Raw genomic sequence first — 15,209 nt, forward strand, 5'->3', positions numbered from 1 at the left:
ATAACCTGATTTTATCTGAATGCAATGATTTTGAACACAAAATGTTAATTAGGTCCAGAAATTAAATTTGACCCTAAAGTCTAAATTCATGGAAGTCAGATTATTTCATATTATGCTTTAAATTAAAAAACAGTGCCCTTGATACTGTGTTTATGAACATAGGACTGCACAAAGCAAGCTGTCATCTAGTTAAACTAAAAAACATTTTTTAACGTTTACAGCAGTCTGAAACTTTGCATTAAATAAACATTGCTAATCAATGAGCTGCATTCATGCACATGTAAATATGGATTATAAATTAATATAAAATGGTGGTTAATTTTTCTCAATATATCTGGCATATTTCTTATGTTCTTCACTGCAGATGCTTTGTGGACCCAATTCCAGTGAGACTGAGCTTTTGAGATGAAGACATGATACTAGTTTCCTGTTTATGATTTTTTTACTTTACCAAAATGCATGTTTTGCACGTTTGGACAGGATAACTGATATATGCAATGAAATACACGATTTTATTCCCATGGATATTGTCACATTGTTTGCTATTGTACAGCATTATTTATTGCTTGCATTATATTATAAAAACATGTGATTAAAACTTTTTCTTAGCACCCGCTAGAAACTACATGGGGGTAAGTAACATAAGAAAATATCATTTTTGAGTGGAGTATTCCTTAACTGGGTTCTGCCACGTGGGTAAAAACTAGTCCATGACAAAGATATCCTTGAGGAAGCCTTTAATAATTAACATTATCCAGAATTATTCAGCAATAAATTTGCATTGAATTTAATGAAACAGATGCTGCTTAACAGGTCCTTGCTCTAGCTCAGAGTAGGGATCACTTTTAGCGTGCGTCCATACACCAAGCCAGTGAGCAAACAACAACAAAAAACCAGCGCTTTTACTGTGCATGATAGCCAAGACAACTCACCACGTGTCAAAGTCACCCTGAACTTTAGAGCAGTTAACATTTTGCTCCTATATTTACAACATATTTGTGTTGGTAACCTTACTGGCAAAATGAACTGTTCATTACCTTTAAGTTATACTTTCAGCTAATATAGCAAGTATGTGGAAAAAATTAAATCATCTATGAATTACTTTTTTAAAATACAGTCTATGACAAGTGTACAGAAAAGTTAAAGCCTGTCCTGTGATTGAGAGCTTTACATTTTGGAGTCACTATCACTGATTGCCTTAAGGGAACACGACATATCTCAGATATTGCCAGAAAAGCTCACCGACACTTTAGTTTTTCTCTCAGGTCAGAAGGCTACTCAACAGGCAGTTTTACTGACTAATGTATTACTGTTTTCTGTATATATCATCTGATGTTACTTTTAATTAATGAATGATTTTGTATTTACCATCTGTATTTACATTTATTATGTATTGTTTGTATGGTACTACTGTCATTAGTCTGTTAGAGGCTACATCTAAAAATTTCATTGTACTAAAACATATGGCAATTCATTTGAAATTGAAAAAATAGTATATAAATTAAAATATACAGAACAACCCAATTCACAAATGCAGATTTCTATCATAAAGCTGTAAAATTAGCATCAGATGTGTAAGTCTTTAATTCTTATCTTTCTGGGGAGGTTAAGCCATGTGAAGTACTAGACTGAAATCTGCATAAATAAATGAAAAATATTAGTTTTAAAAATTGTGTAGAGGCTTAGAATTATCAAGTGATGGTACTCTATTGTGGGTGGAAGAGTGTCCTATGATTGACAGTGCTGTGTCAGCTCCATTGTCCCAGCATTGAGTCCTATATGGACTTTGTTGTTCCTTCTGTTTAAGTTTTACCTTTGGAACCTTAGCTATTTACCACCTCTAATCTGACTCTAAGTGAGTGAAGGTATTTGCAATAGAATAAGCACCCTGTTTACGACTGCTTGTTGCCATGTGCTCAGAGGTGCCAGGATAGACATTAACTCTCCAAATTTCTAAAATTATATCATTCTATCATCTTAATGGTCTTATAAAGGTAAATATACTAGAAATCAATAAGGATATAAGAGGTATCTTAGTACAAATAATTGAAATTAACTACTTGGCACATGCAAGTAGAAGTCAAAGGAAAGAACAATGCGAACTTCTATAGTTCAGTTATGTTAATCAGTGGCAAACTGGAAACCCTGGGTTTTCTTGCTTGGTTATCATGCTATTTATTTATAAGTAATTAAAATATAATTACATCAAAAAGTAAATTACCCAGAAATAATGCAAAAAAGTTATAAGAACACTGAAATAGATTTTAGCTTTATAAAAGTAACACAATTTTTCACTACCTATAGTCTTAACTTCCTGCAAAAAGAATTATAATTTATTATTAAATTCTAAAGTTACAAAAACTCTAATATATTTTTAAAAAACTGCTTAAGTCCTTAATGAAACTGAGGTGACCTCTCATTCATTATGCTATTTCAAAAGAAATATAATGTACTGGTCAAAGGAGGATTTTTTGGGTTACACTGTAAAGTTCATGGAGAAAAGCTTAGTAAATGATGATCAGATGTTGAAACTGAACAGATAATGACTAGCTTTAATCAAGAGAGTGAAATAAGCTAAAATAATAGCTAAAACAAAGAAGACTTAGAAATAAAACAAGAGAAATTGGTATTTTAATTGTCTGCAAAGAGGATTATGATTTCATATTTGCTTTCTTAGAATGCTATGTAATTTTCCATTACAACTGATTTGTCAGCTATGTAATCACTTATATATGCTGAAAGCCTATGGGCAGCCTGAAACAGCAACACCAGCAAAATCACTTGTTTTTAATTTCAGAAATGAATTGCATTTTCAGAAAAGATTAAACATGATGAAATTATACTCTATGCAAAGGCAGTGTACCAAATCTAAAGATCTAAAAACTTCACAGAGATGACTTACTATATTTCTGGTAAATTGTTTGGTGTTATCAATAATAACTGATATATCCCAGAAGAATGCTAACAGCTTAAATATCACATAAATTTAATTTCTATAATGTATTAAAACAGCACAACCATTTTTATTCAACACTGCCCTCATCTGACATGGTGGCAGATTTGATGCGTTGTAGAACTCAATTAAGAGTCAAGTCATCTCAGATTAAGTCACCTTCTTTTACTATTAAGACACACTTTACTACACCAAAAATTGTAGGATACAGATTTCCACTGGTTTTTGAGTGCAATATAACCCAGAAATAGCAGATGGCAAGTTGTCTAATACACAAGTCAGATAGTGATTTAGCACAGTCACCAACATTACTCCCGCTTCCATCCTTAGAGTGTAGGAAGTCACACCTGAAAAATAGGGATTTAACTTCTGACTCCACTTTCATCTCCTCTTCTTCTAGTGACCATTTATAAAGGATACTGTTAACAGGAAGTGGTTGTCATTTGTTTGGACCAGTGGACTCTTAACAGCACTTCTGCTAAATAGCCAGACATCTGTAGAAGGACATCATCCTTTTTTGTCTGTCCTTTATACTTTCCTATTTTTCTCATTTTCTTTTCATAGTCTTGGTCAAGTAAACGGATTTTTCTGGCTGGAAGCCAACTCTTTATGATATTTTGTCTTTGTTTACTTTTAATAATAATAATAATACCGTTTATTTAAATAGCGCCTTTCCCATGGTTAAGGTTAAGATTATTAAGGATGATCACAACTGATTTCTTGATTTAGTTTATCAATATCTGTGTGTGTTAGGAATTATTTTCTGCGCTTTGTAATAAAGTTTATCTTACACCAATCTATATCTGTGCTACCATGCTCATACTGAAGAACTAATTTTAAAGTACTAGGGGGCTCTGCCCCCTGCTCACTTCACTTGCACACCCCCAGGTTTGGTTTACCAGATATACAATTTAAACAGATTGTTATTTTTATGGGAATTGTTACATATGTATTATTTTCACTTTTACTTTAAAACTTTTGTAAAAACAATACTGTACTTATCCTTTATTTCCAGCCCCGGGTGTGGTTAAATGTCTTTCTCACAGGACGTATAACGCTGCTTGCGTTGTGGGGGGGGGGGGGGGGGCGGCTGAACGCACGCTAAGGAAAAGCGGTTGGATTATCTGCTGGCTTGTTGCTGCTGCTGGCGAGCTGCATATTCTGCTTGTCGTGCTACGCGTCGATCTTTTAAAAGCCTGTACAGCAGCTGTCCTTTTGCCACTTTGCGTCTCTGCTGCTCGCGTTGTGAAGCGGGGGGTTTGGCTGAACACATGATAAGGAGTAGCAGTCGGATCATCTGCTGGCTTGCTGCTGCTGTCGAGCTGCGTGTTCTGCTTGTTGCTTGTTGTTGTTTTAAGAGCTGGGAGCACATGAAGCGTGTCTGCCAAAAGCATTCCAACAACTGCTAGGTTAGATGTCCGTGAACTTGTTTTAAATGTTGTCTCACTGCCTTGTTTTGCGTGACTTTAAAGTGTCTCTCGCGGGACGTCAAATTGTCTTTCGAGAAGATCACGTCTCGTCTCCCTAGTCTCCCTTCCAAGATTTTTTTTATAATAGAGAGAAAGACATGGAGCTGCTAGCTCCCAAAAAAACACTAACTCCCAACAACATTTTAGACATTCTTAACATGTCACTCTTTCATCTATGTTTACCTAAAACAGGGGATGCCAAGTTCCATCAAAGAGGGCCACTGGGATTGCAGGTTTTTTCTAGAGGCTATATTGTTAAACAGAGGCAAATTACTGCTGCTGTTCAAGCAGTGATGGCTCAAGCAATGTTTTCGTGCTTGATTTTAGCACTCACCTTAATTGTTTCAGATTTAAACACATCTGCATTCACTGATTTTAATTGCTTCTTGTTTGCAGCTGCCACTTAACAGTGAGATACAAATTACAAAAGAACCATTAGTTTACCATCTAGCTTACTATTCCCTACAATGAAAAACTCTACAATGAAAGAATAACCAGATGTGAGAGAATGAAAACACCAACAGACCATAAAATTAGACAACAAGATGTGCACTGGCTTCCACATAAGCAATTGAGATTGAATAAAACCAATACCCACTGTGGCCCTCTAGGACTGAACTTGGGAATCATTGGCTTAAACTGAAAAAAACACATTAAATTTTCCAATTTTTCATGAAAGCTTATATACAACAGTCTTCCAACCAGCCTATTAACTATTTTCTTGACTTTCTCCTATTTGCAATATGGAAACTAAAGCTGCATGCAATATTCCAGATTATTGCATATTATTATTATTGATATGCAACCTTGACTACTCCCCTCCACACCGCTCACCCAAGCATTACTCCTATTGCACACATCTTCTCACTGTACCACTCTGTGGCACTCTCAGTGCTAAGTCGCCCTTCAATGCAGTCGGTTATAATGGCAAGGCAGAAAACCAAATTATCTATTCAAAAGCATTAAATTTTAGATTGTGATAGAAAAAGAGTGGCAAGAGCTGATAAAGAACAAAAAAGAAAATGAAATAAATAAAGCTGCATATAATAAAAATCGTCCAATAAAACAAACAAACAAACGAACAAAAATGCAAAACAAACAATATAAGAACAGAAATGGAAAAAAGCAACATTTATAGAATGTAAGTTAGAGGATAAAGTAATTTGTAATATTGTTTTTGATGAGGCATTAATGTAATTTAATTTTTTATTTACTTTAATTACGTTTTACTTTTTTACTTCTACTTTTACATTTTTACTATGTTTTATTATTCATTGGTATTTAAAATAGACAGTTCTAGTGAAATACTCAAGTAACTGATTTTCAATCTATAATAACTAAGCCCCAAACCATCTTCCCCCTGCACCCAGCATGCTCTTGTGTATACTATCTCTTTAAATATAATTGCTTTTTTTAAGGGAGCAACACCTTGATGCTCTTTGAGCTGCCTAGCCGCAAGATATCGCCCATTCTCAGGGGTAGGCGAGCAAAGCAAGCACCTTAGTCTTTAATGTTAGCTGTAGCTACTTGCAGGTTGGACTACATGATCCAGCATTCTGGGTTCAAAGCTGACCAAAACTACACACAGTACTCCGGGTGCGGCCTCACCAATATATTATAAAGCTTGAGCATAACCTCGTTGGACTTGTAATTTACACATTGTGCTATATAACCTAACATTTAGTTAGCCTTTGTAACGTCTTCTGAATGCTGTCTAGAAGTTGATAGTGTCGAATCCACTACGACTCTTAAAATCCTTCCCATAAGGTGTATGTAAGACTTTGAGACCTCCCAATATGTATTTAAACCTGACATTTTTACCTCCTATGTTTAATACTTTACATTTACTGACATTCAGTACCATCTGCCACAAATCTGGCTAAGCCTGTATGTTCTCCAAATTCCTCTGTAATGATTCAATGTATTCTTGATTATCTGCCAATCCACCTAGCTTGGTATCATCTGCAAACTTAACCAGCTTGTTACTTATACTCCTATCCAAATTATTTATATATAACAAAAATAGAAGTGGTCCTATCACTGACACTGTGATGCACATTAAGCTTACTACCCTAGAGTTGCTTGGATCTGCCTGGTAACCGTTTTTATATAATTAGATGATATTTCCTATTTTCCAGTCCTACAGAATTTCCTCAGTGCACAGTGACTTCCTAAAAATATGCTTTAAGTTTTAATAAGTACTTGCTAATCTCCTTGAGAACTTGAGGATATATATTATCAGGTCCTGGTGATTTGTTTGATTTCAGCCTATTTAACTTAGGCAGCACTTCTCCCTCTACAATTGCCATTTCACTCAGTACCACCTTAGTGGTTCCGTTTTCCACTTGGAGGTTATCTACTTCCTCACAAGTGAAGAAAAATGTGAGTTTAGAGCATCTACTATTTCACTGTCTGTATTTTTAATTCCCTTTTACTAGCCCTGGTGCACTTCAACTCCTCCTTGTCTGTTTTTTTACTACTAAAATACTGAAAGAATCTCTTCGGGTCATCTTTCACTTTATCTGCTATATTCCTTTCTAACTGCCTTTTAGCCTCCCTAATATCTTTCTTGAAGGTTACTCTCATGTTCTCATACACCCTACGATTCACATTGGAGTTATATAGCTGTTTTTTTTCTTTGCAGCTTCTTTCACAATTATGTATTAAATCACTGCAGTTTTTTTTTTAATTTCCTATCAAGTCCATATTTAGGTATGTACCTGTCCTGCATTATACACAAAACATTTTTAAACCTGTTCCACAGCTCCTCTATTGCCACATTATCAGAATTTGCCTTACTAAAGTTAAACTTGACAGTTTTAGTCTTTGTGTCTGCACTCTTCCAAAACACTGAGATTTGTATTATATTACGGTTACTTGACCCTAGTGGCTCACCCATCTCTACACTCCCAATTCTATCCTGATTATTACAAAATACTAAATCTAGACAGGCTTCACCCCGTGTTGGTGCTTTAACATACTGTGTTAAAAAACAGTCACTAAATACTTCTAAAAACACCTGCTCTTGTGCCCTCTATTTTCAAGGTTATCCCAGTTAATATCCCGGTAGTTGAAGTCCCCCATGACTATAATACCCCCCTGTAAACTTGCCTTTTTAATATTACCAAAAAGCATTGAAATTACTGTCTGCATTGGGTGGTGTATAACACTCCTAAAATAAAACCTCTTTCCCTAATACTTTCTAGACAAAGTCAAATGTCCTCACTAAGATGGGGCTCATGGTTCAATTGAAGAGGACTTGTGTTTACTGTAAATTCTGTTTGACATAAACAGAAACCCCACCTCCTTTTCCGTTCTGCGTATCCTTCCTTAGAAATGTGCATTCCTGTATGTTATACTCATCTCCATCTTTTTTCTTTAGCCAGGTTTCTGTTATTGTTATAATATCATAATTATGCTCTGCTACATACAACTCAAACTTACTTGTTTTATTTTTGATATGTCTAGCTTTAAGGCAAGTTATTGATAATGTGTTACTTACTTTACTTTTTCATTTAAAGTTTAGGTTAAAATTTACATTACTATGCATTTTTACACTATTGTTTAGTGTATGTAGTGTAAGCACTTTGAACATGGGAAGCACTTTGAACATGGGTAGAATGCTCAATAAATAAATGTATTAATATTTGTATTAGGTGTACATAACATTCTTAGCACAAGCACACATAAATGGTGAATATAATGTATGTATTTAATACGGTAATTGCTATGTAAATAATGAGATTACATGTCAATCACTGGGTTAAAATTCATGAAATGGAGGTCATTACTCAAAGGTAAATGGGTAACAGTTATTTTAATAATTTACATGAACAAATAGCTTTTATAGATGTAGTTTTAAAATGCCTATCATTTGGTAAAAACGAAAGGCACTGCTGACTGCAATATTTAAGGCTGACATGAACATCTGAAATTAATTGAAAATGCTCTGTAACTTCACACAAGAAATGTTCTGACTTTTCAATAATTTTCACCACTGCTTCTATTTTAAAGTATAAATCACAGCAGACATACCTTTGTGTGCTTTTGAACATCATTGAAATATGCTGATAATCATGGTAATTATCTCTGCATGCTTAAGATCAATTAACACCACACTTAAAAATGTTTATTGTATCCAAGAGGATTAACTTCAGCATATGCCAGAACAACTGTCTATACAACATACAAGGGGATGAATGATTGGTTGAAAGAAGCACTTTTGGGAAGGCTGGTGTACAGTCAAACCAAACTGCTAGTTTTGCAGTCTACTTTAGCCTCTACATGTTGCTTCCCAAAGTGCTACTCCACATAAAGAATATAATGCCCCTGGTTCTGTGGAGAATGAAACTGAACATTTCCTAATTGTTCATCATCATGATGACATAACATGTATACATATGTATAGGTCTTTCTTTCTTTCTTTCTTTCTTTCTTTCTTTCTTTCTTTCTTTCTTTCTTTCTTTCACATTAAGGACACACATTTCAGACATACCTGGACACCTGGGGCAGCACTGACCACTTTTAATATCAGGATTTGAACAGTGAAGTCTTGGACAGTTATTGGGAATACACTGGACAGTACCATCCTAAAAATAAATAATGAGATCATCAGAAGTCAGGTTCCTGAATGGTCAAAATCCCGCATACACACACAAAGATACTATACAGATACAGGTACATATAGATTTATAAGTCCACAAGCTCTTATTGAAATTTTTAACTTTTCTTGTTGTGAAGGCTGAAATCAAGGCAAATCATATCAACCTTTTCATCTTTAATACAAACTATATATTAATAAAACCAAATCAGTGATAATTAAGAAAAATAATTAAAAATAAAAACTTGCCCACGTGTTCAGATCATACGTATGGTGGGTTATAACTATGTTTGAATTTAAGAAATTGCATTTGATTATCATGTACAATGCTAATTTGCCATCAGCTAATGTCAACTAAAGTTATTCTGATTAGCCCTTAATACAATCATCTGTAGGACTTTCATGAAAGTTGATTGGTTGGACAGGAGAGGGAAACAAAATAATATTAAAGACATTGCAAATAAGAGTAACAAGGAACACTGCAAAGACTATCATTAAGAAGTTCATGAAATATGACAACACCAAGATGTCACCAAGATTACAATGTATTTAGAAAACGGATGCAGGGAAACTACCAATGAACTAACAGCAATGAAAAATGAGCTGAGGAATTTAATTTCCTCAAGTTTAAGTATGAAGTCGGGTAACAAAGTGGAAACAAAGTGGAAACCATTTGCAATAGAAAAGAACATTAAATTATCTCTAACATTTTGTGAGACGATGCATTGAGTCTGCCAAAACCCTGTGGGGAAAATGTCTTATGATCTGGTTAAGACAAAGGCAGACCTTTTTTATTTATGGTTTAAAGCCAAAACTATTCTTTACCCATCAAATATAGAACCTAGTTCAAGCATGGAGATACTGGGAGCATCATACTATCAGGAAGAACAGCCCGAAATCTCAAAATATTTTAAAGCAAAGCTTGTTGCCAGAAATCTGCAGCAAAAGAATAACAGCATTACACCAAGCTGAAAGACAATCAACTCTGGCTTTAAACAGAAAACGTTTTTGGCTCAGTTTGAAGACTAGAAATCTGACTAAGTGTGAATTTTTCCACACAGAAGAGTGGCATAAAAATGCAAAATTCATATGTTCTAATTTGATGGAGACGTAGCAAAACAAATTTACTTCCATCATCAAAAATCTGCTTTCACAAACTATTAAAGGGCATGTACACTTATGCAATCAAGTAGTACTATGCATTGGAATCGGTGGCCCTATGATAATAACACATATCTAAAGCAATAAATGTATGCTATGCAAACAAAGATATAATTTTCTAAGTAATAGGGAGGATGCACTGCCCACAGTTTCACAGAAATTGGGTTTTTCTGGTTTGTGTTTAAAGCAAGTTCCAGGTATCATCTTTTGCAATTTCGAATATTTCATGATCAATAAGTTGACAATGTGTTGTTATACTGTATTTTGGTATTCTCACCACTCTTAGAAATACTAAATAGTAACTTGTTTTAAATCCTCACCCTATTAGAGATTCTTAACCAAATAAACAACCAGAGTCCAGAATTTTTCATTAATCAAAAGTATGCATGAAATTAGTGGAAAAGAGTGACAACAATTTGTACCACAAACTAAAGGAAGGTGGATATTATAATTCTAGCAGGAATAAAAAAATGTGATTTGTCTAGCACATGACTTTCCTACAATAATTTATGATCCCAAAATTTTGATTCAATCAAAATACATTTCTTCTTTGCATCTATTGGTATATGCAGTATAAAATAAAAAAATCTATGGGAATGATTTTGCTCAACATAGGCTTCTAGCACATTACAATGCTAATGACTGTGGCAAGTTTATCTTTGAAACACTATGGACTAATCACAATATAATCCTTATGATATATGTTAAAACCTTTTAAAAAAAGAGAAAAAATGCACATTTTCACTGTATGATGAGAAGGGCCAGAAAAATGATAAAGAAGCAGATAGACTAAACGATTTGCAATATTCACTATAGTTTTGATATTTTTTTTAAAATAAAGACATCATTAAAGCTATAAGACAGTCATATTTATAAGTACCTGACACCGACAGTTCTGGCAGGGACTATCTGGATCAATAAAGTCCTGTCCATTGTTATATATGCGCTGATTATACATGCAACTGTCACATGATGCACAGCAGTCACCTGAATTAAAAAAGTCAGTGTAAGTTATGTAAAATATAGATTTTTTTAATTGTTTAGTTTAATAATGATTCACTTTTAAATGATAGTAGAAGATTTACCTTTGTTGCTTTTGCTAGGATGCTGACAGGACAAGGGTGGACACTGAGAAACCTGGCAAATTACTTCTCCATTGCTGCAAGTGCAGATGCTACAGGCATCTTCATCTGGTTCCCACTCTGCCCCTTCCTCAAACTCTACTCCATCTAGGATACAGACTGTAATCAAAAGTGCTCAATGAGAAGGTTTATTGCAGTGGAATCAAAATAATGCCATTTTACAAAGTTTATGGTAAATGACAGCAATTCATATAAAAATAACATGGTTTTGTCGAGACAGAAATGCAGCTAATGTAATGCAGGAGAAATAGAATTGAGCCTGTGATAATAATGACAATTATTTCTTAACTACATGAAGAAGTAAAGAGATACAATGTTGACATTTTTTAGAATAAAGACAAAAGGGCGAGTCAAATCATCAAATTAGATCAGTAAATAAATTAACATGAGAGATTGACAACTAATGCAGAAATCAATTATGAAATCCAAAGAGAACAGAGGAACCTCAAAAAATAGCTTTTTCAAGACAATAGGTCTTAGCACTGCAGATAGGTCGGGGAAAAAAGTAAAACATTTATTCTGTCTTCTCAAGGGCCATGGAGTCATGTACAAACATTGTCTGCTGCAATATTTAACATGCTAATGCAAAACGGATACTAAAACCTTTTCAAAATTTGCAAAAAGTTAAATGATTATTTCTTAAATTTGAATAAACATATGAATAAAAAATAAAACTTTAATCATATACCTAACTCTAAATCATTGTATGTATACAGATGATATATAGTTTTAACACTATTATTCAGCAGCAGCTCTACCCTTTTTTTATTTCCATTCTTCAAATTTCTAATCAAATTCAATAAATGTAACTCTTCAAAACTTTTTTTCTTTTTTAAGTACACAAGGGGAACAATAATAAGAATGATTCTTCATACTACCTTTACATGATGCACAGCACTGATGTGGCTCTTTGACTGGGTTTGAGCAGTAGACAGCTGGGCAGACTTCCTCTTTACACCGCACATTACCACCCTTAAACAGATAAAGACTTCAGCATTATCCAATATACGTATATTATGTGGTATGGTATGCTATACTTTATTGGGTTACTAGGAAATGTGAATTTACTTCATAAAAACAGATGATATGTAATGCATACCTAATAATAATACAGTACTGTAGTTATTCTCACTATCTCCCAATGTGAATTAAACCATATGTGAATATACATATAACAGATACTACATATAACTCCACAGGAATATCTCCTTATTACTATTTAAGTCTATTCTACCTTTGGCTGAAAACAAATATTGACAAAAACAATATGAATTTGGAACAAACAAGTTGGCTAACTTACAATTCACCCTGCTTTAGCTTTAAATAGAGTGTGTTACATGTTTCTTGAGAACTGCAATATGTTAATAATGTCTTCAAACTAATAGCCTAAACTTACTTTACAGATACAGTGAAGGCAGGGACTGCTTCCAGGGGGTGTAAATTCCTTGCCATTGGGATAAATTCGTCTTTCATACTCACACACTAAAAATAAAAAATTGTTTTGAGTCAAAATGTCACAATAATGATCTAGTTATGAAATACATTTTCCATAATGTTTTAAGTAATTATTACTTTAGAAAGTTTTCTTAAGCTTATTCTTTTAAGTATTTGTTCCATGGGTGCTTTTATTTTGAGGTAATGAACTATACCTCAAAGTTGTAATACTTCCTCAGAACTCAGGCAACTGAGAAACACACTCAGTCCAGTTTAGGCTCACTTGGAGCCTGTCCCTATCCTAGTAGCATTTGGTACAAGTCAGGGACCAATCCTAAGACTCTGGGGCTTTAAGACAATTAGTATTTTATACCGCATAATTAACAACACACACCATCAGAACAATCATCCTGTAAAACTGACTGAAATATGTAAAGGTTTCAACACAATAAAAACACGTACTTTTTTAAAAAAATGAGCACTAACATTTATGAAGTTTAAAAATATACCTGAAAAATGTTAAGCATTAAATACAATCAAAACGTTCTTTGTAAACTAGAATGTAAAATTGCAAAGAAAGGTAAATCATAAAAACAACAGAGAAAATGTTGTGACAGGGGATAAACAAATTTCAAATAGTATTCTTACAGCTAGCAGTACAAGTCCAAGTACAATATGAATACATAATATACATTGTACACAAAGTATAATGAATATTCATTATACAAAGCAATGATAGAATAAGTGGGTTTTCAAACTGGAGTTGAACATCATAGCAAGAAGCTCTAGTAAGACAATTCTAAAATACAACAGTCACTGAAAAACTGAATAACTGTTTGCTAACAGTTTTATATAGAGACTAGCCACACTATCTGTTGAAGACAGGTAATAGAATAATTAACTCATATGCGCTATCTCATGCCCTATCTGCATTTTCAGTTACTGTTCTCTGTATTCATATGTAACTGGTCCTGTTTTCACCAGCAATCCCTCTCTCAAATGTGTTCCTGTAAAGCCTGCTTCTCAGACTCTGTCATTTTTGATGTGGCTTTCGTGCATCCTGTCCATTTTTATACTTGCTGTCTTTGAAGGTGACTCTCTGCATGTCTCCCATGCTATTTCGCTCCTCCTCATGTGACTCGCACTCACAGTTCTTCTTTCATCGCGTCACCAAGCCAAACTGACCAATCACACCAAAGCCAAGCTGAAACATCACATTACTCAGAGGGTCTGGACACATAGACATTAGTATTTAATTATATAGTAGATTTTTCAACAGTAAAAGATCATCAAAGTCTGCTTGACACTGATGGACTTTATTTGAATTAAATTCAATAAAGTTTGATGTTCTATTACACTTGTTACATAAATGTAAATAATTCATACTAGAGTAATAATTGATACTAGGATATATATGAGATAGGAGTTTCTTAATATAAAACTGCACAATTATTTAAAAATTTTAACCTTTTTCCATTTTTAAAACATTCCAGTTCTCTACACAAATTTGTTGTGCTTTTTCTTTATTTTCCAGTGTTCCTCAATTCAAACAATCCGACTGTGTCATTAAGAAGGTATAAGAATTAGCTTTTCTCACAATATGATTAAATGCCTAGCCTGCAGGGTTCCACATAAGCCTTTCTAAACACACATAAATATATTTTGCTCTGCTGCTCACTCTGGTTTAAACTTAATCACAATTCCAAATATTTACACCAAAAACAAATTATATATACAACAGTATACAGATAATTCTATACATTTACAGTAACTCTGAATACTTAAACACAATCCATTAAAGAAAAAACTCAATCAGATGTATCTATGTCTATCATCAAAAATGCTTTCAGGAACAATAAACATCCTCAGAGTGTGAGTCACAGTAAGAATAAAGACTTTGCTTCAAGAAGTAATGGCATTCTTTATAACTTTAATAATCACCTTAGTGCCTGCTGGAGAAAGAAAGCACCTGTGGGAACATGCACAACTATTTTTTAAACAAACAACAGATACTTTTTTCTCTTCAGATATTATATGCCTTTTTACCTTTATACAGTCCTAATTCTGTTATTGGGAAAATTGTGAAATACCTTTTAATTTAGTTTGATGGAAAGATTTGGGATCTCCTGTATTTTTAAGTGCATTGTGCCTAATTATTTAATAATTGCTTCTTCACATAACATTTAATGGGATTAGAGTGTAATTCAATAAAAACATGTAACTCTCTAACTTCCATAACAGATCTTCAGAATCTCTTCACACCAGCTTTATGGTTTCACTGTATTTAATAACTAACTACACAAATAATCAGGCTGCTGTTGACACAGACATCATTGGAATTAGTAGTGTGTGGAAATGGTTTAATACATAACTCTATTACAACATCAAATTACTTTTAAGTTGAGAAACATTGACTGGTTTACAGTAGTTATAGTTGAGTGCTGTACCTT

At 33.8% G+C, this 15,209-nt stretch overlaps 1 protein-coding gene across 2 annotated transcripts in view; it reads right to left on the reverse strand.

The window, feature by feature from the left end:
- Nucleotides 1-15,209, reverse strand: part of kcp (kielin cysteine rich BMP regulator) — a 273,671-nt gene that overhangs the window by 116,534 nt on the left and 141,928 nt on the right. For both annotated transcript variants that reach the window (XM_028814659.2, XM_051930227.1), the window contains 5 exons: nt 12,722-12,807; nt 12,204-12,297; nt 11,269-11,424; nt 11,064-11,170; nt 8,918-9,011 (listed from right to left, as the gene is read on the reverse strand). In XM_028814659.2, the coding sequence (XP_028670492.1) occupies nt 8,918-9,011; nt 11,064-11,170; nt 11,269-11,424; nt 12,204-12,297; nt 12,722-12,807 (537 nt within the window). The remainder of the gene's footprint in view (nt 1-8,917; nt 9,012-11,063; nt 11,171-11,268; nt 11,425-12,203; nt 12,298-12,721; nt 12,808-15,209) is intronic.

This window comes from Erpetoichthys calabaricus, chromosome 1 (genome assembly GCF_900747795.2).
Source record: "Erpetoichthys calabaricus chromosome 1, fErpCal1.3, whole genome shotgun sequence".
Taxonomy (NCBI): domain Eukaryota; kingdom Metazoa; phylum Chordata; class Cladistia; order Polypteriformes; family Polypteridae; genus Erpetoichthys; species Erpetoichthys calabaricus.